Genomic DNA, 27,938 nt, shown 5'->3' on the forward strand with positions numbered 1-27,938 from the left:
CAGTTATATTCTCAATATTTGACTGAGGATGTAAAAGCTGAATTTTTGAAAACTCTCATTGATACAAAAGTTGTATTTGGACCATCTCTTGCTGAGGTCCTAAAAAATGTGATGAGAGGGCAAAACTGATTAAAGGGGTGACTCAGAATTTTCAGCCTTCCTTCGCCAACTTTGATGCCCAAAGTGATTGGTTTGTAAAACCTTTTTCCTGATATGCACCCTGTCTGTAGTCTGTGTTGCTGCTGCTGCACACAGCTCCATTCTTGGATGAGTTTGAGGTGAAAACACCCAGCGTGTTTTGCAGAGGTGGAAAGAACACCCACAGAGAGACAGGGAGAACATGAAACTCCACATAGGCATTGCCCAGAGGTTAAGATTGAACCTTGTACCTTGTGCATGGGAGGTGTAGACTTTAATAACCATTATGCCAAATCTCCTAAAAGTAGCACATGTGAGGAGTATAGAACAGATATGCAGCCAAGTCAATGTGGAAATAAGGTACATAAATAAAGCTAGTGGTGGAACGAGGACTCCAGGAAGCCACCAAAAGAAGGAAAGAGGGAGGGAACAAGTGGGAGATAGAGAAGACCATTTAGGATAATAAGCAGTATTGGTTGGCTAACAAAGTGACTAAGAAAGAAGTTGTCATTATCAAAGAACAAGGTATCATAGATATTCTACCAACTTCTGGAAAGTAAATCAGCAGATGGCATAAATAAACTATCAGGTTGCGATTCACAGACAGAAAGATAAAGAAGATAGTCGGACATCTTTCATAATAGATTTCAGCAACAACCTGCTCACAAATCCACAAGACATCAAAGGCAGATGGAAGAAATACTTCCAGTAGCTTCTGAATGAAGAAAACCCCACAGAAGCTGTACTGCCGCAGACACAGCCTACAATTAGAGAAGAGGAGGCACCAGCCCTAGAAGAAGAAGTAAGAACAGCGCTAAGGAAAATGAAGTGAGGGAAAGCAGCAGGTTCAGATTAGGTCACAACAGATATGATAAAGAAGCTGGGTGAGATGGGGAGAAATGTCTCCTGAGGGTACGCATAGCAGTATGGAGAGAGAAGCATATCGCACATGCCTGGAGAATAGGCATATTCATACAAGTATACCAGAACAAATGGGACATTCACAGCTGTGGGCAGTATATTGGTATCAAACTCCTGTCACACTGCATGAATGTTCTGATGAATGAATATGTAGAGTAGTAGAAAGTAAGACGGGAGATGAGCAGTTTGTATTCAGGTTAAGATGCAGCACAACTGACCTGATGTTTGCAGTGAGACAGATAGTTGAGAAGAAGATAGAGATGAGGAAAGAATTCAACTGGGCATTCCTAGACTTGGAGAAAGCATATGACACGGTCCCTAGAAAGCAGATTGTGGCAGTTCTGTGATGGTTTGAAGTCCCAGAAACATTGGTAGAATTAATGCAAGCTATGTACAAGGACCCAGTGACTCAAGTATGAACAGTTTTTATATTCACAGAGGGGTTCCCAGTGGGAGTGGGTATGCATCAGTGTTCAGCTCTAAGCCCAGTGCTGTTCATACTGGTGACAAACTACATTAGTAAACTACTTGGAGGTGACAGATCAGCAAAGTTGCTTTATGCAGACGATGTAGCATTACAGACAGACTGAGCAAGAACTTCAGCAAAAGATAGGAGAATGGACTGCAAAACTGAAGGCACATAAGATTAAACTTAGTACAGATAAGACAGTTGTAATGGCAGCAAATGGTGGAGTTCAGAAGAAGCTGAGAATTGAGATAGAAGGGAAGATAGTAAAACAGAGTAACAGCTTCAAGTATCTGGGAGGGATGGTTGAGGAGGAGGGAAGTCTGAATGAGGAGGACAAAGCTAGAATCATAGGGGCTGCAGCCAACTGGCACATAGTATTTGATGTATTAATTACAGAAGAATGCCAAAGAAGCTCAAAAGTAAGGGGTACAAAACAGTGGTGTGACCAGCACTACTGTATGGTACAGAAACCTGGGTAGTAAAGGCAGAGCAGTTGAGGAAGCTAGAGGTGATGAAGATGAAGTGCGTGAGATGGGTGGCAGGATGCACACTGTGGAACAGAGGAATAAATAAGGAAATCGGAGCAGAAGCCAAAGTAGCTCCAATTGCAGAAAAGGTCAAAGAGAACATATTATTGTGGTTTGGACACATGCAGAAAAGCAGAAGACAATCTAGTGAAGAAGATTTGGGCCAGACAGGAAGAAGGCAGGAGTAAACAAGGGTATCCAGCAAAAAGAAGGATGGATTGTGTGAGAAAGGATCTGTGACAATCAGACATGAGTGTCAAAGAAGGGAGGAGAGTGGCATTGAATAGAGAGAAATGGCGACAGTTGACACGGCACCCTGACCAAATGTAAAAAATGGGAAAAAAGGGTTTGAAGATGATGATGTCCCATGAGTGGAATATTGTTTGCACTGGTAATGAGTGCGATAGTGAGTGAAGTTATCCTATAGAATGAAAGATTCTAGATATGTGATGTAAAAGGAAGTGGCGTGTCCAGTAGTTTGAACATACACAGATGATATAGTTGCAGTTGCTAAGAACAAAATATGGATGAAGGGAGGTGTTTGTTTGTCTAAATGGGTGTTTAAAGGAAATGGGAATGGCCTTAAATAAAGATAAAAGTAAGGGTTTGGGTATTGTGGTGAAAACTGGGGGGTGTATTTTTTTCAGTGATTGATATGTCTTTGCTAGGGATAAAATTTTGAAAAAATTGTGTAGTCATGATGCAGTAGGAAGGTTTGATAAAAGAAATGTGACTTCTGTGGAGGACATGTAGATTAGCATTCAGGAAAAAGGTTTATCTGGTGAAGTATGTATTAATGGGAAAAATAGCATATAAGTCAAATTTGATCCCACAAAAATATGAAAAGGAAATTGTGCAGTTGATGTTTTCTTTCATATGGGGTTCAAGACTAAACCCAGTGAAAAGAGGTGTGTTGGATATGAGTGAAGATGAAGTGGTACTGGGGTTACTAAATCCAGTTATTTATTCTGCTTCTTTAAACTTGTATGGAGTATTAAAGTGGGTAAAGAAAAAAAGAGAGTGAAAATGTTTAAAAATAAGTACAAAAATTTCTGAGAAATGATGAGAATGGGAAAAAGAACATGTAAATGAAAAAAATTATCAATTTTTATTTATTTATTTTATTTTTTATCAAGAAATAAAAACTAACATGGAAAATAAAAACTGATACTGTGAAAAACAGAAGGATGCGGTACAATAATGTGATGAAACGATACTATTAAATCTTGGGAAGGTATATTAGAAGAAGTGATTAAAGTCAGGAAAAGGTGGTGTACCAAGATAGTAGAGTGTCAGGAATTCCTATGGAGACTGGTAATAACCAAGTAACCAGTAAACAGGAATATGCCATATAAAAAGAAAGCTGAAAGTGTGTGTTTATTTTGTGGGAAGGAAGAGACAACATAGCATTTTTTTAATTGTTAAAGGTGGTGCAACTCTTCAAAATATTTTGTAAAGAACTTTTTTGAGAATATTAATGACGTAAACAATATAGTTATAAATATGATTGTGTATGGATATTATAAGAACAAGAAGAAAGAGTATGTGAGAAGGTTAGTTAATTTATTTTTTGTAAAATATGGATTATTTGGAATGAGAAATTGAATTAAATTTTGTTCAATTGAAAATGGATTTTGGCAGCTATATTGTGAAAACGTAGTTTACAATTGTGGAGGAAGGATTGGGGGTCAGTTATGGAAGAATGACACTGAGGATGTAAGAAAAATGATAAATAGTGAAAAGAAAGAAATGTGTACATATGTACCTGTAAATATGTAAAATTTTGTAAATAGTAAGGACCCCCTGTAGAGCTCTGATATTTTTTTTTTGTGGCATGTGTAGAGGAGAAAACTATGTCTGAGCCAGGAGGCAGGGTAACTGATGTGGGTCTGGCCGATATCGAAATTGAGCAGCCAGAAGTGCAGGAAATTACACGTCAGATGGCAGCTTACCTTCTGTGGAACTGGAATGAATGCTCACTGGGAAGGAACTGTCTGCTTTGCAGGCATTGTCATGGAATGAAGCCATGAAGCACTGCCAGGTGCTGGAGATCCCAGAATGTGCAGTGAGGACTACAGGGATTCACTCTGTAAATAAAGTAGAAATTATGGGGAGTGGTGTGGTTTTGCTTTACTATGGAGAGCCTATTTCCACAGAGAGTTATGTGTCTGTCAACAGTGGAAAAAAGACTGGAGAGTAGTATCTTATTACGGAAGCAACATATGTTGTCTTATTTATTTATGGCAAGTACAATTTTGTGAACTGACCTTTGAGACTTTGGAATTGTTTTCTGCACTTTTTTTCAGAAAATGAGCAGCAAACTACAAATGTATTCATGGCAGGTATATGTTTTTATGGAGAGAGAACCTATTTTTAAGAGGAAACAGACAGTACAGTTTTGCACAGATATTTTGAAGTCATTGAAATTAAAAACTTTTTTCTTTCCTGTTGTAAAACTGCACATGGAATCCACAAATTAGGTGATGAAGTAGGACTGGGGCCTGTGAACTGTGGGTCACTTTGTGTGAATAACAGAATAAGTTGCAATATATCCCAGGTGTCATCAGTATGTGGATATGTATATGCTGGATAGCCTAAGATGTGTTTTTAATGCTGGGTAGTTAGTCCTCTAATAAGCACTTGTCCTAAGTATCACTGTCAGCAAAGTGATCATGGTATTAAGAATTGTATTTTAGATCGTATCATGTGTAATGAGAAGGAACATGCTTGGTTTAATTGTTCTGTTTCCCAAATAGAAGAGGGTGAGACTGCTATGCCTGATATTACTTAACCTAACATTCTGGAAGATACTGTTGCAGTCCCTTATCCCCATGAGGAAGTGTCAGAATATAATGCACCAGATGTGTATTATGACAGTATTTCAAAGAGTGAGGTTAGTGTGGAGGATGAGGGAGAGACTACACAGGGCAGAATGTTGGATAAAGAAACCACTGAATTCAGAAATTTGCATCCTGATTAAAAAAAGGCTTCTCATAAAAAAAGACACAGAAAAGTAAGGAGTGACTTGTACTATTTTCTCTCTAAACGTTAATAGCACTTAGTATTTTCTCTCTAAATGTTAATAGCACTCTTTGACCTTACTTTTATGCTTTAGAAGATGTTATATGTGTTTGCTTGGTGTTAAACTGTCAATGGTGATACAAAACAAGCAAGCCTACCTATATTGTGAGGAGGGAGATTATCTGAAGTATGGAGACTGACAACTGTTCTGGGATTGCTGTTTTCACTTCATCTTCTGACAGTTTTGTTATCCTTACAGCCTGAAAAGGTTATATTACAGCACAAGTGTTAAGGTTAATTGTTAGATATGTTACTGTGAAAGAAAGAAAGAACTGAAACTTTTAATAATCTCTAAATATTTGTGAGGGAATATTCCTATAATATGTTGTAGATTTTAATTTTGATATCTGCAGATACCATTGGAAAGATGTTTCAGATGTTAGAACACTTAAGTCTCTGTTGAAAGACCATTTTAAAATTAGGAGCACACAGGCGACCTTATAGGAGAGGTGTTTATGCAACAGAGATAGATTATATTATTTACAGTACATCTGTAAACGAAACTTGACATCTTGGTGTTAACTTACAAAGAGAAGTACAAAAACTTGTATATACAAATTGAAAAAGGAATGGGCACTTTGCAAAAAGGAAGCATATAAAGGTCTTTCAAAGGTTATAATAAAACCATACATAAAGATGACATAAATTATCACTCTTTAACAGTATTTATCTTTGAAATAATTAGTTTATCCACCCAAGGTACTTAAAAGGGAAATGTAAGGAAATCAATTCATATTTGAATAGGAAGCTGAAGAGAGATACTTGTACATTATGGATGGCAGAGAATGACAAGGGTGTAAAAGTTACTACCCAGCTAGGAATGTGGGCTGCTGTGTAACATTATTTGCTAGACACTTACAAATATAAAAGGGAATACGTTACTTAGCCATGGTGGGTTTTAGTCTTGAACAGCTTGATTGAGGCATTTTGTGTATCTCTTTCACTATTGAAAAATTAAAGAAAGTAATTGGTAGAGACACTGATGATGTGGTACCTGAAAAAAATGGTATAGGTTATAGTTTTCTTGAAGGATATAACTAATTCTGAAAAAAATAATTTGTACATGAACAGTTGAACCATGCTTTGGATTAAAAAAAAATATATATATATATATATATATATATATATATATATATACATACATATATATATATATAGAAGAGAGAGGTATAGTGAAGTCCACATTGAAAAAGAAAGGAGACTAAGACAAACTAAAGCATTGGAGGCCTTTAATTTTGTGCTTCTGATGGGCCTATTGTTATGTTGATGTGCAAATGCAGTTCAGAAGTTTTTAGGTGATGGTGTACAATGGCATACAGGGATGACAAAGGATGTGCTGTACCTGATAAAAGAAGCAGTATGAAGAATAGACACCATTTTGCTTTTGGGTAAGGTGGTGGTCTGTGATGTTCTGAAGGCGTTTGAAACCTTGAGACATGAAAGTATTTGGGATATGTCACACGGTTTTGGTTTTACCAGTTAAAATTAGATTCTCAGAGGTGTTTATGGGGATTCCTGAGTAAGATCACTTGTGGATGGGTGGTTAGAGAAGACAGTCAAGATAGAGGTGGGCATCAAGTGTTGTGTTTACTGTAGATAGTTGCATACATTTGGCTAGAAAATAACTTTTTTTCCACCAGTTATCTTCCCATGATCTTGAGTTAATGTGGATGAACTGGCACTGCTCATACGACATACTACTACCTTGATCCAGAAAGTTCTTGATTGATTGATAGAGTTTTTATCACTGGTTGGTTTATCCCAAAATATGGATAAATGCTATGGCTATGGGGAAGACAACATTAACTGTAATACTTCCTTTAGTAAGAATTCTGTTAAGGTTATAGATGTACAGTTTGGAGATGAAAATGCAGTTATGGTACAATAGCTGGAATGTCTTAATGTTTTGCAGTGCATTATTACAGTGTGGAAAGCTTCTAAGTTAACTTCCTACAAAACAGAATATCTTTTACATTCTTTGGATTCAGAAAAATGAATTACCTAGGTAGTAATCATTTATTTTTACTTTCCTTGGAGTCATGAGTGTTGGGGGTTATACTTTTCCACTATAAGAAGTTCAAATTTAAACCCGTTTCAACAGGGTATGTTATCCAGCTCAGTTATGCATGGTAGGCTAGGTTTCACTTTTCCAGTGATTTTAATGAATACTTTGTATTTATCTTTTTTTAAGTTGACAAATGATGCTCTTAAGTATTTTAGGTGACATATTTTCAATCTCTATGGAGACTATTGTTTTAAAGACAGCTTGAAAAGAAAAATGACTACCTGCCAGAGGTGAGCAAAGTATAGTTTATTAAAGAATTAGTCTGGAAAATTTTCTAGCTTCTATCCCCAAAACCAGATGTTTCCTGTAAGCAGAAATTCTGGGAAATTGGGAAATTATTGTTTAGTTGATCCCTGGAGGCATTTGCATTAATGAGTAGGCAGCAAAGGTTTAGCTATATTTCTGAGTAGGAGGGATTTTTTTTTAATTTGTTTTTTGTTACGGTGTCTGCTGGGTAAGATAATTGTTAAGGAGAATGATGAAATCTGTATGTCAAGCTGAACATTTATGCCATTGAGGAAACATTACAGCATGCATGATTAGACTGTTCAACAGTAAAATTGTTTTTAGGGAGAAGTCTTGACATTTAGTTTATCTGTGTGATATCAAAGTTATCATGTATATGGCTGTTATGCTGAATTACAAGCTACTTGTGCTGACAAAATAGATAAAATACTTTTTACACATGTATGGTTTGTGCAGAATGTCAGATGTGCTGAATTATTATTTAACAAAACATGGGATTTGAATTCTGTGGTAAAAAGTATTTAATTTTTGTTGTGGCTTTAATGGTGGGGGATGAATTTTGTCTAAATTCTTGATTGACTTGTTTTGATCTCTTTCCTGGTTTCAGTATATGTCTTTATTTCTGTTACTATTATTGTTTATAAATTCACTGTCCCTTTCAGTAATCTAAATTCCCTATCCCTTTCAGTAATCTCTTTGGGGCTTAAATTTTATTAGAATATCTATCTATCTATACATATATATATATATATATATATATATATATATATATATATATATATATATATATATATATATATATATATATGTAGCAGCATAAGCTTAGCATTTAGCCCAGAGTGTGCTTACTTTTCAGACTTGGTGAAAGACAGTGTTTTAAAACAAGCACATATATTTTGTGTAAGAATCATAAATGTGTAAAAGAGAATGAAGGTGTTCTCATAAGGCACAGTTAACCATCCTTTTCCCATTGTGCATTTTCTTTTAACAGTATTTACATAAACTTTTTAAAATGGACCACCACAAAGGGAAGCAGTACCATGAGAAACAGATCAGCCTGTATGCTGAGTATGACCGATCAAACCTCTTGCCATTTCTACGGGACAGCACACACTGCCCATTGGAAAAGGTAGGCATGGTTTAAAATTCATGAGTTTAATTCCATCTAGTAACATTAAATCAAGTAATGTTCCACATATTCTGCTTCAAAAAGTGTTTAACTGGTTCATTTGATAAATTTGCTATGTAGTTGTCCTGTGTGCTTTGTCATTTTTTTATTCTCATTTTATAGTGTATTTTGGATGTTTTTTAAGGAAAGTGCATCGCTAGCAGTAGTTTAATTTGTATACTCCTTTTTCTAAAGTAGACATTTTGGGTGCAAGAACTGTGTTAAATATTACATTAGGTCACTGTGTATAATGTGCAATTGATCACAGTGGCATGCTGTGTCCAGTTTATGAATGGAGCTCATATTAATTGAGTCTGAACTCACTGATTCTTTCTAATAAGTGAATATGTCTTGAAATTTTAAATGTTTAATAAAGAATAGCTCATCAGCAATGTGTGAAGCTGCAATCTGCATTGCTTTGCCAACCACTTTCTTGCAGAGGACTGAAGTACAGATCTTGCTTATGTGTCTTTCAATACAGTGTTGCCTTGTTTTTGTTATAGAGCTACAAAGCATAATGTTATCACAGTTTACAGCCTTCAGGAAAAAATATATATACTTTTTTTTATTCAGTGAGGTTTTCCAGCTTTAAAAAAAGAAATGGCCAAGAACATAAAACGTTATTGTAATTGAAAGAAAGTTGATTATTTTGGATTGTGTGTTCTTTGAATTCTGAACTGTATTTTCATTTCTAAACAGGTATGCCCATTGGCCTTATCAACTGTATTTCAAAATTTTTTTTCTATTGATTTTAAAATTTCTCTTATCTTTTTAAGGCACTTGAGATATGTCAACAAAGGAACTTTGTGGAAGAAACTGTCTTTCTCCTCAGTAAGTAGTTTTGGGTCTGTTATGAAAACAACTACCGTATTATGCAATATGGTTCATAACTCAGAATCAAAATGAGAAGATATGACTGTGCAGTCTTACACAGCAGTTGAGATAAATTTTCATGTTAGCAACTAAACTGTGCATTTTAATAACTTTGCTGCCATTTAGTCAGTAAACATAATAGTTGACAGTTCTGTTGCACTTCAGTAGCTTAGGACTATATAACAACCAAACTGCTATGTTTAATTCTTGTCTTGAGCCTCACCTAACATGTTACGCCTTTTTGTCCTACAGCCTTACCACCATTCACTGGAAACCAAATTCCTTTAACAGTCTATGTACATTCTTTGAGTCAGTCGCCAGAGCTGTGGATGAAGCTAAGGTGGTTCATACAGCCTACCTTGAGCTGGCCAAGGCCTTTGATACCATCCCCCACTCAGGAATCATAGAAAAACTCACTAAGCCAGGCATCAACCCCTTTATCACTAGGTGGGTTGCAAACTGGCTCACAGATAGAACCCACAGTGTGAAAGTAGTTGACTCCAAGTCAGACTGCAGACCTGTCACGAGTGGAGCCCCACAGAGTTCGGTCCTGGGTCTTCTCCTGTTTGGTATCTACTTTTCTGAAGTCCAGGCCAACACGAAGGGACTCTGGCTGACAACGTTCGCTGAAGATTGCAAGTTGGAAGCTATTATTAACTCGACAAGTGATGTAGACATCCTACAGAAAGGCCTAACTGAGACCAACGACTGGTGTTAGAACCATGGCCTTAAGCTCAATGCCAAAAAATATGTCATCATCCCCTTTGGGAAAAACCTGGTTCCCATGAATTACCACATCGATGGTAGTCCACTGAACACAGGAGGAGTTATAAGAGATCTGGGAACACAGGTTGACAGCAACCTCTTTTTTGACCACCACATTGCCACTGTGGTCAGAAAGTCTTTCTGTGTGGCACATCTCATTACAAAGGGTTTTGCATCCAGGAAGAAAGAGGTCATTGTCTCCCTCTACTCTTCCCTCATTAGGCCAGTCATCGAGTACAATTCCCCATTTGGCATGTACCTCACTAGACACCTGCAACTACTGGAGAGGCCGCAAAAGTACCTCACAAAGACGATCTTACACCTTAAACACTTGTCCTATATGGACAGACTCAAAAAACTCCAACGCTTCCCTGTCTCATATCACCTACTTAGAGGTGATCTCTGCTTGACTTACAAATCTATGTCTGACCCAGCTCTGTTAGAAATGCTACATCTAAAGAAATCCCAGTCCCTCTTCACCATACGATCCAGAGACCTCAACCTCATTACCACAATCAACAGAACAAGCTGGAGGGACAGGTTCATAACCCAGAGACTGCCCTTGCTATGGAACAGACTTCCCATACATGTCAAACAGAGCACCTCACTGGCCCTCTTCAAGAGAAATCTTGATGAGTGAATGGGAAATAGAAAATTCACCCCAGGGATCACTCCAGTGGCTCTACTCGACAGAGGCACTGGTAACTAAGATCGGGTGGCACGATGCCAGGGTAATCCTATGGGCAAGGCTTGTAAAGGCTCCAGGGCCATTAGCCTAGTACACACCTATGAACCTATGGCCCCTTTACTGGAAGCAGCCTTCCCAATTCCTGAGGAAACAGGAAGAGTAGTTAATCTCCTTGGAAGGACCTGGGGACAATATTTTTGGATGATGGCCTGTATTAGATGTAAGCTTTCATTCTTTCAAGAGATAGGTTAAGTTCACTTTCTCAGAGACCATGATGCCTACAGACATTATGTGCTCTTCATTTGTGTGTTTCATCTAAGCATCTGCCATGCTGCCTTAAACTTTAAAATGCTACAGCTAGATTTTTGGTATTTACTCTTTGCCAAGTATAATACTAAGAGAACATTCTCACATTATATCTCCCCTGGTGAGAGGGGGAGCAGGCCATTGGCTGTGTCTTACTATCTTTTCTTGACAACCCTTTGGGTAATCCATATCTGTTTGTGGATCTTGAGCTGACTTGATTGATAACTTTAGAGATGTTTAATGTCCCATTTCCCAAAGGGGAAAGAGTGCAGTAATACTTGGGATACTGTCAAAAGAGATGTGAGTTAAGTGGTGGGGTGGTTGATCCTGCACCTTTGCTGTTTAGTGAAGGGGGTGCCATCATGGGGGATTTAAAGTGGAAATTACGTTTTTGTGAACACCACTAAACTAGAAGCAGTTGTGTGTGGTTGAAAGAACATTCTTGAGAGAAACTTAAGAACTCTCAGTCTTACGTCTTCATAGTGTGACAAATGGCAGCCAAGGTTGCTGAACAAATACAAAGTACTGCACTCTAAGATGAGTGCGACATAAAGCAATAAAACAAGGAAATATCTGGGTTAGCTAGTAGCAAACTATCAGTAATAAAGTGAAAAGGCAGCAACCAACAACAGTAGGATGGCAGATGTAATTCCTGAGCTGTAGACTCGGGGACAAGGAGATAATCTCCTGCTGTACAAACCATTGTTTAGTGTTTGTTTTGATTGCTGTATCCACTTAAGAAAAATTACAGTGGAAGGGTAGGAGGGGCCAAACCTTCAAGCTTTAACATGGCATGAGAACGTCTGGTTTCACTGATAGGAAAATTAATAAATGGAATGAACTTCCATAGTAAGTAGTACAGAGCAGAACAGCTGAATATTTTGAAAGGACATGAGATACCTGCAAAATGATGGGGTCAGAAGGAGAGAAGCAGTTGCTAGTTGTTAAACTTGGGAAAACCAGACAGATGTCAACCTTCATTTGACAATTTAAATATGTATGTATTTATTCAAATAGCAATCCAGTAATTTTTCTCCATTACCATATCCAGTGATGCATGGCATTTCTTGAAGCTATTGTCACAGATGGAGTTTTGGATAATCTTTATTCTTGACAGTTGATGGTATTGATTTGTTTACAGTAGTACCACATAAAGTTTGTTTTTCCTGGTTCACTGAAATTCTAACCCAGTTCCAAATGTTTAACAACAATGAAGTAAGATTATTAGGTGACCTGATGTATATGATACTGCAGAACATTATTTGTTTTTCAGGGGCAATACTATAAATAATTATTGGGGATTGTTATGTGAGCAGCCTCTGCCTCTGTATATGCGAACATTATCTTGTGGACATGGGAGCCACTGGGGATGCACAAGCCAGTGCATTTCTTTGTGCCGGTCCCAAGCCTGGATAAATGGGGAGGGTTGCGTCAGGAAGGGCATCCGGTGTAAAATTTCGCCAAATCATTTCATGCAATCACCAGTAAATATTTCCATATCGGATCGGTCGAGGCCTGGGTTAACAACTACCGCCACCAGTACTGTTAGCCAACAGGGTGCTGGCGGAAATTGGGCTACTGTTGGCCGAAGGAGGAGAAGAGGTGGAAGGCATGGCTGAAGGCAGGAAGAGAGGAGAAAGGCCAGGTCTGTGGTAGTGAGGGTCGGAACTTTGAATGTTGGCAGTATGACTGGTATAGGGAGAGAGCTAGCTGATATGATGGACAGAAGGAAGGTGGATATATTGTGTGTGCAAGAGACCAGATGGAAGGGGAGTAAGGCTAGGTGTATCGGAGGTGGATTCAGATTGTTTTATCATGGTGTGGATGGGAGGAGAAATGGCATAGGAGTTATTCTGAAGGAACAGTATGAGAAGAGTGTTTTGGAGGTGAAAAGAGTGTCAGATAGAGTGATGTTTATGAAGCTGGAAATTGATGGTGCAATGATGAATGTTGTTAGTGCATATGCTCCACAAGTTAGGTGTGCAATGGATGAGAAAGAAAAATTTTGGAGTGAGTTGGATGAAGTGGTGATGACTGTACCTAAGGGTGAGAGAGTGGTGATTGGAGCAGATTTCAGTGGGCATGTTGGTGAAGGGAACAGAAGGGATGAGGAAGTGATGGGTAGGTATGGTGTTAAACAAAGGAATGCAGAAGGTCAGATGTTAGTGGATTTTGCTAAAAGGATGGACATGGCTGTGGTGAATACGTATTTTAACAAGAGGGAGGAGCATAGGGTGACATACAAGAGTGGAAGAAGATGCACACAGGTGGATTATATCTTATGTAGGAGAGCCAGTTTGAAGGAGATTGGAGACTGTAAAGTGGTGACCGGAGAAAGTGTAGTTAGGCAGCATAGGATGGTGGTTTGTAAGTTGATGCTGGTGATCAAGAAGAGGAGGAGGAGTGTGAAGGCAGCACCAAGGATCAAATGGTGGAAATTGAAAAAGGGTAATTGTGAGATGGAGTTCAGGGATGAGTTAAGACAGGCACTGGGAGGCAGTGAAGAGTTGCCAAATAGATGGGTAACTACAGCAGAGCTAGTAAGGGAGACGGCTAGAAAGGTGCTTGGTATCACATTGGGACATAGAAAGGACGACAAGGAGACATGGTGGTGGAATGAGGAAGTACAGAAGAGTATACAGGCAAACAGGTTGGCAAAGAAGAAGTGGGATTGTCAGAGAGATGAAGAAAGTAGACAGGAGTATAAGGAGATGAGGTGCATGGCAAAGAGAGAGGTGGCAAAGGTTAAGGATAAGGCATATGAAGAGTTGTATGAAAGGTTGGACACTAAGGAGGGAGAAAAGGACCTGTACCAATTGGCTAGACAGAAGGACTGAGCTAGGAATGATGTGCAGCAGGTAAAGGTGATAAAGGATAATGAGGGAAACATACTCACAAGCGAGGAGAGTGTGTTGAGGAGATGGAAAGAGTACTTTGAGGGGTTGATGAATGAAGAGAATGAGAGGGAGAGAAGGTTGGATGATGTAGGGATAGTGAATCATGAAGTACAATGGATTAGCAAGGAGGAAGTAAGGATAGCTATGAAGAGAATGAAGAATGGAAAGTCTGTTGGCCCAGATGACATACCTGTGGAAGCATGGAGGTGTTTAGGTGAAATGGCAGTGGAGTTTTTAACCAGATTGTTTAATGAAATCTTAGAAAGTGAGAGGATGCCTGAGGAATGGAGAAAGTGTTTTGGTACTGATTTTTAAGAATAAGGGTGATGTGAAGAGCTGTAGTAAATACAGAGGAATTAAATTGATCAGTCACAGCATGAAGTTATGGGAAAGAGTAGTGGAAGCTAGGTTAAGAGGGGACGTGATGATTAGTGAACAGCAGTGTGGTTTCATGCCGGGAAAGAGCACTACAGATGCGATGTTTGCTCTGAGAGTGTTGATGGAGAAGTACAGAGAATGTCAGAAGGAGTTGTATTGTGTTTTTGTAGACTTAGAGAAAGCATATGGCAGGGTGCCTAGAGAGGAGTTGTGGTATTGTATGAGGAAGTCAGGAGTGTCAGAGAAGTATGTTCGAGTGATACAGGATATGTACGAGGGTAGTGTGACAGCGGTGAGGTCTGTGGTGGGAGTGACGGATGCGTTTAAGGTGGAGGGTGGGGTTACATCATGGATGAGCTCTGAGCCCTTTCTTATTTGCAGTGGTGATGGACAGGTTGACAAACGAGATCCCGTGGACTATGATGTTTGCAGATGACATTGTGATCTGTAGTGAGAGTTGGGAACAGGTGGAGGACACCCTGGAGAGATGGAAATATGCTCTAGAGAGAAGAGGAATGAAGGTCAGCAGGACTAAGACAGAATATATGTGTGTGAATGAGAGGGAAGATAGAGGAATGGTGAGGATGCAAGGAGTAGAGGTGGCGAAGGTGGATGAGTTTAAATACTTGGGGTCAGTAGTTCAGAGTAACGGTGAGTGTGGAAGAGAGGTGAAGAAGAGAGTTACAGGCAGGATGGAGTGGGTGGAGAAGAGTGTCAGTAGTGATTTGTGACAGATGAGTACCTGTAAGAGTGATAGGGAAGGTCGACAAGAGGGTAGTGAGACCAACTATGTTATATGGGTTGGAGACAGTGGCATTGACAAAAAGGCAGGAGTTTGAGCTGGATGTGGCAGAGTTAAAGATGTTAAGATTTGCACTGGGTGTGACGAGGGTGGACAGGATTAGGAATAAGTATATTAGAGGGTCAGCCCAGGTTGGAAGGTTTGGAGACAAAGTCAGAGAGGCAAGATTACGTTGGTTTGGACATGTGCTGAGGAGGGATGCTGAGTATATTGGGAAAAAGATGCTAAGGATGAAGCTACCAGGTAACAGGAAAAGAGGAAGGCCTAAGATTAGATTTATGGATGTGGTGAGAGAGGACATGCAGGTGGTTGGTGTGACAGAGCAAGATGCAGAGGACAGGAAGAAATGGAAACAGGTGATCCGCTGTGGCGACCCCTAATGGGAAAAGCCGAAAGTTGATGAATATGATGATCTTGTGGACATGGGAGAAGAGGGTTGTGTTTGGATCCAAAAACCAAGTGCACTTCTTTTTGTATTTGGATGACAGTTTTATTTTGTAGAAGAGTGGTGTCAGACATGTGGAAGAATTTATAGAATATATAAGCAACACATCAAGATAAAATTCATGTATAAGCACAATGTTAATTCTATTGATTTTTTGACATGTCCATCTTTTAGGACTTTAGGCTGGATGTTTTTCAGTCCACTGTTTACATAAAGTCTACCATTTCAAATGCCTGCCTCCTTTTTGGAAGCTCTCTGGTCTTGTAAAAGGTTAGCCATACTGATAACTGATGATGAGGTATTTATGGTGGAACTGACCAAACTGATAAGACATACTTTTTGCTAGGGTTTATCCTCCAGAATTAGTACATTTCATACATATGGAAATCAGTAAAGATAGATGGCTAAAATTCCAGCCCATACTTGTTTGGAGTAGGGCAGTTATTCCAGAGAGGAAAATGAAAGCTTTGAGTAAGATGAGGGATGTGATTTTGCACTTTACTTGTGATACTAACAATATTAAGTCAGTTATAAGACAAACTGGGAAACCAGCCTTCACACAGCAGCTTAAAGAAAAGCTGAGCTCTGATCCACATTTCCAGTCTTCTGAAAACAAAAGTATTAAGCAAATATTATAGGTTCATAGGTAGGTACTAGGCTATCTGCCTGAGGGCATTTATAAGCCTAGTCAGTGTGTGTGTCGGTTTTCACCGACCCATTGATTAATTAACTGAGCCTTTGTCAAGCAGAGCCAATGAAGTGATCCCAGGGGTGTATTTTCTGTTACCCAACCACTCATCAAGGCTTCTCTTGAAGATTGTTAGTGAGGAGCTCTGCCTAATGTAGTTAGGAATTTTATTCCAAAGCATGGGGAGTCTCTGTGACAGGAATCTATCCCTCCAGCATGTTCTGTTTATTGCTGTGGCGAGGTTTAGCTCACTAGAGCACGTGGCTCGCAGTGACTTGGATTTCTTTAGGTGGAGCATGTCCATCAATTCTGAGTTGGACATGGCTTTGTAAGTCAGGCAGAGATCACCTCTGAGTAAGCGATATGCCACTGAGTCCAGCCAGAGTTTTTTCAGTCGGGCTGCATAGGACATATGTTTGAGGCCAGTAATCCTCTTGGTGAGGTGCTTTTGTGGTCTTTCCAGCTGTTGGAAGTGTCTTGTGAGGGACATCCCAAATGGGGCATTGTACTCTATGATGGGTATGATGAGTCACGAGTAGAGGGGCACTATAACCTCTTTATTTCTAGATGCGAACCCCTTAGTAATTAGATGGGCCACATAGAAGTATTTCCTAACTACTTTGGGAATATAATTGTCAAAGGAGAGATTACTATCTACCTGGGTCCCCAGATCTCTTATTACCTCTTCTGTATTAAGGGGGCTGCCGCCTATGTGGTAATTCGTGGGTGTTTTGTTTTTCCCAAACCGGGTGACTATGCATTTTTTGGCATTTAGCATGAGGCCATGACTTTGACACCAGGTGTCTATCTCAGTAAGGCCTTTTTGAAGGATGTCCGAGTCAATTATGGCTCACAGTTTGCAGTCATCGGCGAACTTGGTTAGCCATAGCCCTGTGTTTGCCTGTACTTCCCAGAAATATATGCCGAACAGTAGGGGTCCCAGAACCGAGCCTTGCTGGACACCACTTGTGACTGGTTTAGAGTCAGACCTGGAGTCCGCTATTCTTACCGTGTGAGTTCTGTCTGTAAGCCAGTTGGCAACCCATCTTGTGACATAGGGGTTTATGTTCAGGCTGGTGAGTTCTTCTATAATACCCGAGTGAGGAATGGTGTTGAATGCCTTGGCGAGATCAAGGTAGGCTGTGTGAACCCCCTTTCCCTCGTCTATGACCTTGGTAATTGTCTCGAAGAAGTCAACCAGTTTAGTAGGCATGATCTGCCCTTAATAAAGCTGAACTGTGTCGGGTCAAGTGTTTGGAGGTTCCCACTGTCTTTGTTAATGAGTTACATGATGATGTGCTCCATAGCCTTGCAGACCAGGCTAGTCAGGCTTATGGGGTGATAGTTACCAGGGTCAGTTGTGGCCCGTCCTTTGTGGAGCAGAATAACCGTTGCTGTGTGCCATTCGATGGGCACTTAGCCTGTGGAGAGGCTGAGGTTGAACAGTGTGTTTAGGTGGGGGGTTAGTTCATTCTGTAGTCCGTGCAAGACGCAGCCTGGGACACCATCTGGCCCCATTGATGCTGTGTTTTTGGCTTTTGAAAGGGCTGTTTTCACCTGTGCTTCTGTGATTTTCAGGACACTACACTTTTTCGGTATTGTTGTAGGCCCTTTTGAAGGTGAGAGGGAGGTGAAGTTTGCACTGAATCTATCTGCCAGGATGTTAGCAATATCAGTAGGTTCAGTATATTTTGTGCTATTTTGCACTAGCTCAGAGCATATCTGCGAGTTGCCACTTAGATTCTTGACATAGCTAAAGAAGGCTTTGTGGCTATCTTTCGAATCCTTGGCTATTTTTCTTTCGAAGTTAGCCTTGAATGATTTTATGAGGGACCTTAGTTTCTTACTGATACTGATCAGGGATGTCTTTCCTTCTTGGGATTTGCTTTTTTTCTGAACTAGTTTCCTCCTTTTGTTGTATAACCTGTTTATGGCAGGGGTCCACCAGACTGGTTTCCTTCTCTTAGGGGAGTGAGTCTTGGTTTTGCTAGGGATGGCATGATCCATGCATCCTTGTAAGTGCTCATAGAGTGCAATTGTAAAGGATTCTGCATCTTGGGCAGTGTTATCCTTTAGCGTGGGGGCTGTGAAACTTACCACCTCTGCCTTAAGTAAGGTGAAGTTTGCTTTAGAAAAGTTTTTCACTGTGGTTTCCTTGGTTGGGGGTGGTGGTAGGGTGTGGACATCCAGGGTGATTAGTTTATGGTCTGATCTAACCAGTGATGGGTTGACCTCCGATATGGAACACCTGTTGCCCATGTTGGTGATGACCAGGTCCAATATGTTGTGGCCTCTGGTAGGGGAGTTTACCAGCTGATCCACGGCATTCGAGTTGATAAATTCCAGGAAGCACTGAGCCTGGGAGTTTGTACTCAAGTAGTTTTCCCAGTTAATGGTAGGGTAATTTAAATCACCCAATATCATGGTGTTCGTTAGGACCTTCATGTTTTCCAGTATCTCCAGAAAGGCAGTGGTGGACCTGGGTCATGGAGGGTGATCTGTAGCAGGCCACAATTTGCATTGCAGATTTGCCCAATGTTAGTTGCACATGGATGATCTCAGAGGTATCATGCTGCACCACTAACCTGGAGGTGTGGGTATCCTTGATGAATATAGATACACCTCCTCCTTTTGTGTTTCTGTCCGTGTTCTGTGGCCGAAATGTGTGGTATGAGTTGTAGCCCAGTAGTGCTGGAGTGCTCTCTGGAGCCTTTAACAAGGTTTCAGTTACTGCACAGATGTCGACGTTCTCCATACTTAGGAGTGCTTTGAGTGCTTGCATTTTGAGATTTAAACTCCTGGCGTTGAGTAGCATAACCCTCATTTTTTTTTACTTGTGCTGTTTACGGAGGTGAGTTTGAATTTTGAGCCTTGCCTAAAAAAGGCACTATGGGGGCAGCAAGAGCCTTGGCCAGTATTCCAAAGCCTAAGGGTGACAGGTGCAAGCCATCTCTAGCGAAGCAGCGTGGCTTGTCGAGCATGTCATCCCAGGCTGACAGACACTGGATCCCCTTTGAATGACACCAGAAGCTTAGCCAATTGTTGAAATTGATCATTTATTCTTTGTACTGAGGTATCATTCTTGGTGAGGGCAGGATGCTACTCAGGGTCAGGGTCATACCCGCCTGGGCTACATGATCAAAGAGCTCTTCCATGTCTCTTTTCATGTAGTCCAGGGAGGTACGTCTCAGGTCATTCACACCAACATGAACAATGACAGAGTCATATTTGTACTTGTTCTGGAGTGACCAGAGTGCTTGTGTTATGTGGCGGATTCTGGCTCCCGACAGGCAGCTAACAGTAACCTTCTCCTTGTCCAGCCTAGTAAGTGGGGCGTCAGTGAGTCACCTATTACTAGTGTGTTAGGTATGTTAATTCGCCTTAAGGGTTGTGATTGTGTGGACATTGATTTTGTGTTTTATGTGTTGTCAGGTTTGTGACGGGAGGTGCAGATTTTGTGGGTGTCTGCTTTGGAGCTCTCTTATGCTTTTGCAGGTTTTTATTTAGAGCCTCCGAGTATGATTTTGTGTTAGAGTTAGAAATTAGTAATAGGAATGATAAAGGTAAAACCAAGAAAAGGAGCTTGACAAAAGGTGGAAGATATTGCAAGTACATATTAGACATCCTTAATGTAACAGTCACTGGTTACAGCAGAATTATTGGATGTCTGGGTTGTTTCAGCTGTAATACAAAAGGAGTTGTTTATTTAGCATTGTGCTTCTCATGTAGTGCATACTCTGTAGGAAAGATGGAGAGAGCATTATGTTCTAGAATTTATGAACACACACATGACATCAAGCGTAAAAACATGTTTTATTATTTTATTTTAAAGAGAGTATTAGTAAATGTCAGGGGAGGCTCATGGTGGACTAGCCTGGAATACAAGGAGTTAGTGTGGCAATTGACTGAATTCAACCCTGGTTTAAATGCTCACATTTCAATATGCAGTGCTTTGAAGTTAAGGTTAGCTAAACTATGAGGGTCCTTAACATATTTAAATTAAATGGTTTGAAATTGTAAAGTTTTTTTAAAATAAATAAGCTATGATTGTATGTATAGTTGAAGCTTGTAAGATTTTTTTATGTATAAATATTGTTTACATTTTCTGTCACTAAGTGTTGAATTGTTATGTGATACATTGTAATATCAGATGATTTTTTTAAGGTTGTATTGTCACATGACATATAAAGTCACCTGATTTTTAAGGTTGCATATAAAAGGTTCATTTACTAAGCATTGCCTATTCTGAAGAAGTCCAGAAATGTTAAGTGTTAAATCTTAAATTAAAAATCCTAGCAGTTACCAGTTTGACATTTTCAATTTGATTATTGGTCCAAAAGTAACCCAAAGGATCAGTCATAAGCAGCATGCCATCTAGACATACAAAAGAAAACATTATTTCACAATGCCTGGTGCCCTTTTAATGGTAGAGACATTGCAAGCAGGGTCAAGGGATTTTCGCTTCAACATACACTAAGAGTTTATGTTCTACCACATTATGGTAGGCCTCATGATGGGCTATATGGTTGCTTCTTCCATGAAGGTTCTGCTGTATAGATGTGAATGTGAGACTGTATTAAGGATCTCTATGAAATTGAACAGCCTCTCATGGCTGTGGATAAGCTCTGTTGTATTTTTCATGTACTACGCAAATCACTTATTTTCCTCTTAAAGACCGGGTGTGTAATTAGCGTCACCAGACTATCCATTCTGACAGTGCTCAAAGCAAGATATTGTTGCTGTCATCTTTGCACTATTTCTTATTCATTTTGTCACATTGACTTTGTGTAACTAGATCAGTAATTCCATACCACAGCAAGACAAAGCACCTTTGTGGATCCTGGCTTCTGGAGGCACGCACACACAATTGCTGAAATGCATTTAGAAACCAATACCTCCTTCTGTTTTTCAGTTTATCTACTGCTGTAGGACATCATAATCAGAAAGAAGGCAAGATTTTATTAGCACATCAGTCATCTTCTACATTGTAACCCAAATCATCAAGGATTAGGGATTTTTTTTACTAATTCTCTGTGAACAGGAAAACTTTTCCCACCTTCAATGTGACCTATAACCTGTACAATTCAATTGAAAAACAAATCTGTTAGGGGAAACATATAAAAAAATAAAAAATGTACAATAAGCTGGTTATAGTTTATAAGTCACATTAAAGGTGGGAAAAGTTTTGAAATGATTTATTGTGGTCTCATTGTTTATATCACAAAAACCTAGCATTTTAACAGGGGTGTGTACACTTTTTATATTCACTGTACTTCTGGCATAAAAAGTACAGTAGTCTAGAACATGGAAAACTACCTCTCTATGAGATTGCTAATTTATACTGGTAGCAGTAAGTATAATCAGAGATTTCTGGATTTTGCAAATGTCATTTCCTTCGAGCAAGGTGATAGTCTGTCTTCCCTTCAGAAGTGCAAATCTTCTTGGTCTTTTCCTAACAAGCACAAGCCTCTGCTGCTCCTCATTCTACTTCTGCTGTATTTAAATATGACATTATAGACGTGACCTTCTCTTTTAAAACCTATTCTGTAATCCATAATCCTGCTGTATTTAAGGATTACTCCCAACCAGCCACTTAATATTTACTGGCCTTCTTGATAATCACATTTAACACAGTTATTCTAATAATTCTGAACCTAACACTTCTGCATTCTTCTTTATATGTTTCTCCCTTTAGATATATGCAGTGAGGTGTCTACACTTATAGCTGTAAATTCAAACTTAAACTCATATGGTGGAAGTCTCATATCAATAAACTTTACAACAGAATGAAGAAGCTTCTAGTCTTCTGTAATAAATATTCAGTTGTCCATTAAAGAAGGCAAATCAAGTCAGTAAAACCCTTAAGTTAACCATTAAGAGGTGTGATTGGCTCAGTTGCCTAAGACAGTCACAAGACAAGGTCTTCATTAGTTGTCTTATGAATTTCAGAAATAACACACAATATTGTACAAAGCTTTTATCAAGTGGTTCCTCCTGTTGCGAGCTCGAAACCATTGGCAGTATCCTCACTGACAAACTAGGTTCTAATTTCATGTTGCCTACTTGTCCCAGTGTTCTCCGAATTACCCCCAACCTCCTGTTCGAAAAGCAGTCTGGATCTTGCCCTTTCTGCACTTTCCAAGATCAAGAACACTAGCTTTTTGAGTCCTGATAATATCCCTGTGTTTGGCTGTTGATAAGTGCTAAGCACCTCTTAGCCAAAGTCCTCCTAAATTTCTTCAAACTAAAAATCTCTCCACAGGTTATGGTCTAGATTTTTGGAGAGCAGCCATTGTGATACCACTGCACAAAAGTGGCCCTACAACTGATCCAGGCAATTGCATAAACCTATTTGTTTCACATGTATTGTCTGCAAGGTTATGGAACATATAATTGTAGCATACCTCTCAACCTCTTAGAGCAAAAGATCTGGACAAAAAAATGGTTGGAGGGGGGCTCACAGATAGGGACAGAGTTTAAATATTGCTGTTATAAACTTAAAATGTTAGAATAACAGGATGTGGCTTAGCATACATTTTTCTGAAGGCCATGAAGTCTGAAAAACAGATGTATATCATTATTTAGTGACTCAGATCATCCCAGTGATTTGCCAGAAAGTCACAAATTTTATGAGGGACAAATCAAAAATGAGGCAAAAATCTAGACATTCTGCAAAAGTCTGTACAGTTGAGAAGTATGCATTGTAGCACTAATAATGACATAGAAGACCTTCAGTCCCTTGAACTTAGCCAGTTTGGATTCATAAAAAGCAAGTTATGTGTGGTCAACCCAGATGATTTCTTTGAAATAGTAGGCCATGGATGAGTGTTAGACTGTCTTCACTGCTTATCTAGATCTAACCAAAACCTTCAACACCATCCTCATGCATGTACTCTTGATAAATTCGCCCAGCTCAGTATAAACACATTTACAGACCACTAGATAGCTGTCTGGCTCACTGTTAGAATTAACCATATTGTAAATGTTGGCAATACTTCCTCTGTTCAGAACAATGCTGCATGCTCTATGGCACAGGGCTTCTCTTATGTGGAGGCAGGAGCTGAATGACTGTGGCTAACTAAATTTGCTGATTACTGCAAACTGGTTGTCATGTCCTCTTCTGACACACAAGAGTCTGCAATGAGTGGCAGATAAGACAATTGCTTGGTGCATTAATCATGGGTTCAGTCTTGACTCAGATAAATAGACTATAGTTACCTTCAATTAATTCAGCATCCTCAGTACATGCCATATAACTGACCTTCCTCTCAAAACTGACAGTCGTCGGAGCTCTGGGTACTTCATTTGATAACACTTTCCTTTAAAAAAACGTGTCTCAGTCCTTGTTATAAAATAATTTTTTCTTGTACTTCAGGCTGCATCTCTAAGTTGAAAAAAGACACGGTGTCACATTATTCATCCCTTGTTAGATCTGCTATTGAGTATAATGTCCTGCTTGGCCTCCCTAAGAAATTAGACCATCTTGAAAGACATCAGAGATTTCTTACCAAGAAAATCATAGAACTTAGCAGACTAAGTTATCTGAAAAGATTAAAACATTTCTCCATATACTCCATTCCGTATAAGCTCTTGCAGGGAGATCTCTCTAGTTTTCCACATAATGAAAGACTCCAGACATTTTGATCCCTTTCACCTTCAGAGAGCCAGCTGTTAAACAGGTGCTTCCTCTAAAGAACTAAATCTTCAACACAACATTTGACAGCACCTGTTAGCATGATAAATATTTAAACCAGTGCTTCCCCTGTTTTTGGAATAGACTCCCATTGCACAATAATAATTCCATAGCAGTGTTCAAAACCAGAGTTGAAGACTGAAGGGAGACCATAAATGTACACCTGAGGTATGTGGGAACAATCTGCTTACTAGGGAAAGCTAACAAAACTCAGACTCCTTTTTAGTGGTGTGCTTAGCTTCTCAATGATCTCTGAGACAGTAAACTTGGTGCAAACATATGAACCCATAAAGCTGGCTTATATCCAAAGCAGGGAAGTACCTGTTGGAAGGCAGGGGCTTTCATCTATAGGAATTACACAGAGCAACAGTTATTTTCCCACTTTAAGAAAGTATCCACAAACAAACTGTAAATCCACAAAATGACTCCAACTGAAATTGGATAAAACTGAGAAAACTTTAATGCAGAGTTAAGCGCTTTCGTTCTGGTACAATTAGCAGGAACAATGAAACATTAACAGGCTCACACGAATGGTTCTAAAGTGAAATGATGCAACTAATTGCCTTGTTTGGAAGTGAAATAGTGTAACTAGTCACCTTGTTGGAAACTAAACTTGTAAAACCAGAAGGGTTGACGGAAAAGTAATGTGGCTTGTGTATATAATATGTTACAAGTAAAAATCTACTGCCAGTCATTAGCAGACCGGAGTTCCACTGTGGCGACCCCTAACCGGGAAAAGCCGAAAGACACAAACAAACGTAGGTTTTAAGTGTTATAACCAAGGTTTAACAAAATAGAAAAATTAAACCATCAAACCACTTAATCCCAGTCAGAAAATAAGTTAACTTCTCTATAAGACACTTAGCAACCTATCTCCTGAATTTTATGAAGCTAACAAATTAACCTAAAATTATTAAGGATGCAATTATCTAACTTATAAAGTAACATTAAATCTTCCTAATAAGTTAGCAAATAATGTTAAGAATCTTAAAAAATGTTAAAAAATGTGAGAATGTTTCACAGATAAACTATGCTAAAATATAAATAAATGCTAAAAATATATAAATCAGGAAACAGCACCGATGTCAGTTATATTCATTTTAAAATATTTACAGTGTTTGATATTTGTTTTTAACAGTATTGGCCAGTTATGTCATCATTAATCAGTCTCATATCAGTCTTTTAATAGTCTTAAAAAGTCTACAATTTTGCAATGTTCCAGTTAACATTTGAGAAATATATATAACCTCAATCCAACCTTCTCTCATCCCCCTGAATCTTGATATAGTGGTACAATCCTTGATCAGTTGTCATCTTTACCATAATCGTTTTATACCTTACTGCATAAGTTATCATTATGATCATATGATATGCTAATTAGAGTGACTTTACACATCGATGGACCCTGCCGTCTTATTGTACATAATTTTATTAGTTTGTTATTGTAAAATGTCACTTCTAATGCAGTACCTTCGTTTGCACCTTATTCTGCATACTATTGTGTCTTAATGTACTACATGTTATCTATCTGTTTATTCTACTAATGGTTTGCTTCAGCCTATCATGGAGTAATTGATTTGTTCAAACTGAACAAGATAAACATGTCTCCTGTGACACACTGCTGTTTGCTACTAGTTGACATTATTTGTACTGTGATTAAATGATCTTGACTGATACGTATTTTATCTGTTTAGTGGCAAAACTATCTGCAATTTTGTATACTATATCCATGTTGTAACATTGGGTCTTTTCTCCACAGACCTTTGCTGAAAATGGGCTTGTAAATCAGACCACTTAAAATTGAAATAAAAGTTGTGAATGCTCATTTTTCTGCAGACCACTGAAGTAAGGTTACTTATCCGTGAAAGTGTTCTGCAAGCAGATGTCTCCTCATCCTGACTGATTTCTGTACCTTTTGCAGATTTCCCCAGAATGGAGCTGGCCGCATCCCTTAGCCCCAGAATATTAGCTTGAAATATGGTTAAAAGGAGCAGCTCACACCATTTTTTTGTTTTGTTGCCACTAGAAGTAATTGTGAAAATGTCTGTGTGTTGCTTGATTCTTTCAAGATGGCTTCTAGAGAATGACAAATATCCAGTGTGAGAAATAATTTTATACCTTACAATCATTTAATTTACTTATATTACCTGTGCTTGCATCACAACTGCTCATTCATAATACATCAAGTTGACAGTTGTTCGTTTGAAGAATGATGTTGCTTTCTTCATACTAGAGTAAGATTGTAGGAGTCGCGGGTTTATTTTCTTTGGGTAGTTTGATCTTGCAGCCTCCGGAGAGAGAATAAATTGACTCTTTCCCTAAGGGGAGTAGCCTTGAGTTTTGTTTGTGCAGATACTGATGATAGATGCTTCACTGATGGGGCGGAGAGCTCACATTTCTTCCAGCATGACTCAGTGGACTTGGTTTCACTAGGAGAGAGGGTTCACATCAACCAGCTAGACTTACAGGCAGCCCTCATTATTCTTGGAGGTTTGGTGGGCAGCTGCATTTGAGACACTTTCTAATTCTCTCCAGCAATGAATGTGTTATGTAGTATGTAAACAAGACAGGGGAAAGGGTGGGCTGCCTGTTGTCATGCTGCCTTTGCAGTGAGGTAACACACATTTGACAATGGTACATAAAGAAGAGGTATTGAGGAAAGTGAGCATTCTTATAGACTCAGTAAACTGCACATTCATCACTCTTCTGAAGTTTATATTTGGGAACTCTGTTTGGATCAGATCTTCCAGAAATGTTGTACTCTAGACATTGACCCATTCACTGCTGTTGAAAATGTGGTGCTCTCCCTTTTCTGCCTGTACTGCAGGGCAAGGGGATATTCTGTGTGTCTGCATTTGCCATCCCAGGATAAGAGAGTTTCCTAAATGCTTTTTTGCACTTACCACCGATCCATGCTTCATGAAGTTGAGGAAGGGAAGACTAAAGCTAGTAGACATTACCCTATGGGACCCAAGAAGGGTATTGTTTCAGGCCTGAAGTCCCTGATGATACATTGAACTATCCCATTGTAGCCACAAGTTATCCTTCAGGTGAGACTGTAATCTGCATCCAATTCAGTGTCTGGCTGCTACTGTAGATTCTGGGAAGAGTGTCCGAAGTGAATTTGAGGCTGACAGGAACCTTTCCACAGAACAGAGCTACTGTGTAAGTAGAATATATTCTCACTTTAGGTGGAATAATATGCAGCATTGCCCCATTCAATCAGTCATTCACTTATCCTAACCTACTTTAGGCACCTGTACAGTACAGCCTCAATTTTCCAGTGTTGTGGTGAATATGTTCATTATTACTGCTCCATGTGACCTAGTAAAATGCAAAATTATGGTATAGCATTGGCTGGTTAAACTATTTCTTAAAGGAATTCAGCATCTTCCCCTATAATTGAAGAACCATCACCCTTTCCATGGGATTTAAATTACATGGTTAACAGCCCTGTCTATCCCCATTTGAAGCCACTGCTTTAATGGCACTGAAATTCATGTCTTGTATACACTTATTATGGTGGCCTTACCCTTCCTTCCCAGGATCCTAAGGAACCACATTTGATCTTTCACAACGATGTGATATCCCTTAAGAAGAATAAGCATTTCCTTCCAAAATGGTTTGAGAAATGTCTTTTATCTGTTCCATTCAGTTCCTTGTTTTGTTAATCAGGGTGGAAACCACACAATGAGAACTCTTTGCTTTCTTAGATGTACAGTATCTGTTCAGGTTTACTTTAAGTAGGCTTATGAGTATAAGAAGTTCAATCAGCTGTTCATTTTCTT

At 39.2% G+C, this 27,938-nt stretch overlaps 1 protein-coding gene across 2 annotated transcripts in view; it reads left to right on the plus strand.

Moving 5' to 3' along the window:
* The window catches only part of VPS41 (VPS41 subunit of HOPS complex), a 2,347,711-nt gene that overhangs the window by 2,071,371 nt on the left and 248,402 nt on the right, over positions 1-27,938 (plus strand). For both annotated transcript variants that reach the window (XM_044064839.1, XM_044064840.1), the window contains exons 22-23: positions 8,439-8,576; positions 9,392-9,446. In XM_044064839.1, the coding sequence (XP_043920774.1) occupies positions 8,439-8,576; positions 9,392-9,446 (193 nt within the window). The remainder of the gene's footprint in view (positions 1-8,438; positions 8,577-9,391; positions 9,447-27,938) is intronic.

The sequence above is a fragment of the Protopterus annectens genome, chromosome 3.part0 (genome assembly GCF_019279795.1).
Source record: "Protopterus annectens isolate FY-2018-M chromosome 3.part0, PAN1.0, whole genome shotgun sequence".
Taxonomy (NCBI): domain Eukaryota; kingdom Metazoa; phylum Chordata; order Ceratodontiformes; family Protopteridae; genus Protopterus; species Protopterus annectens.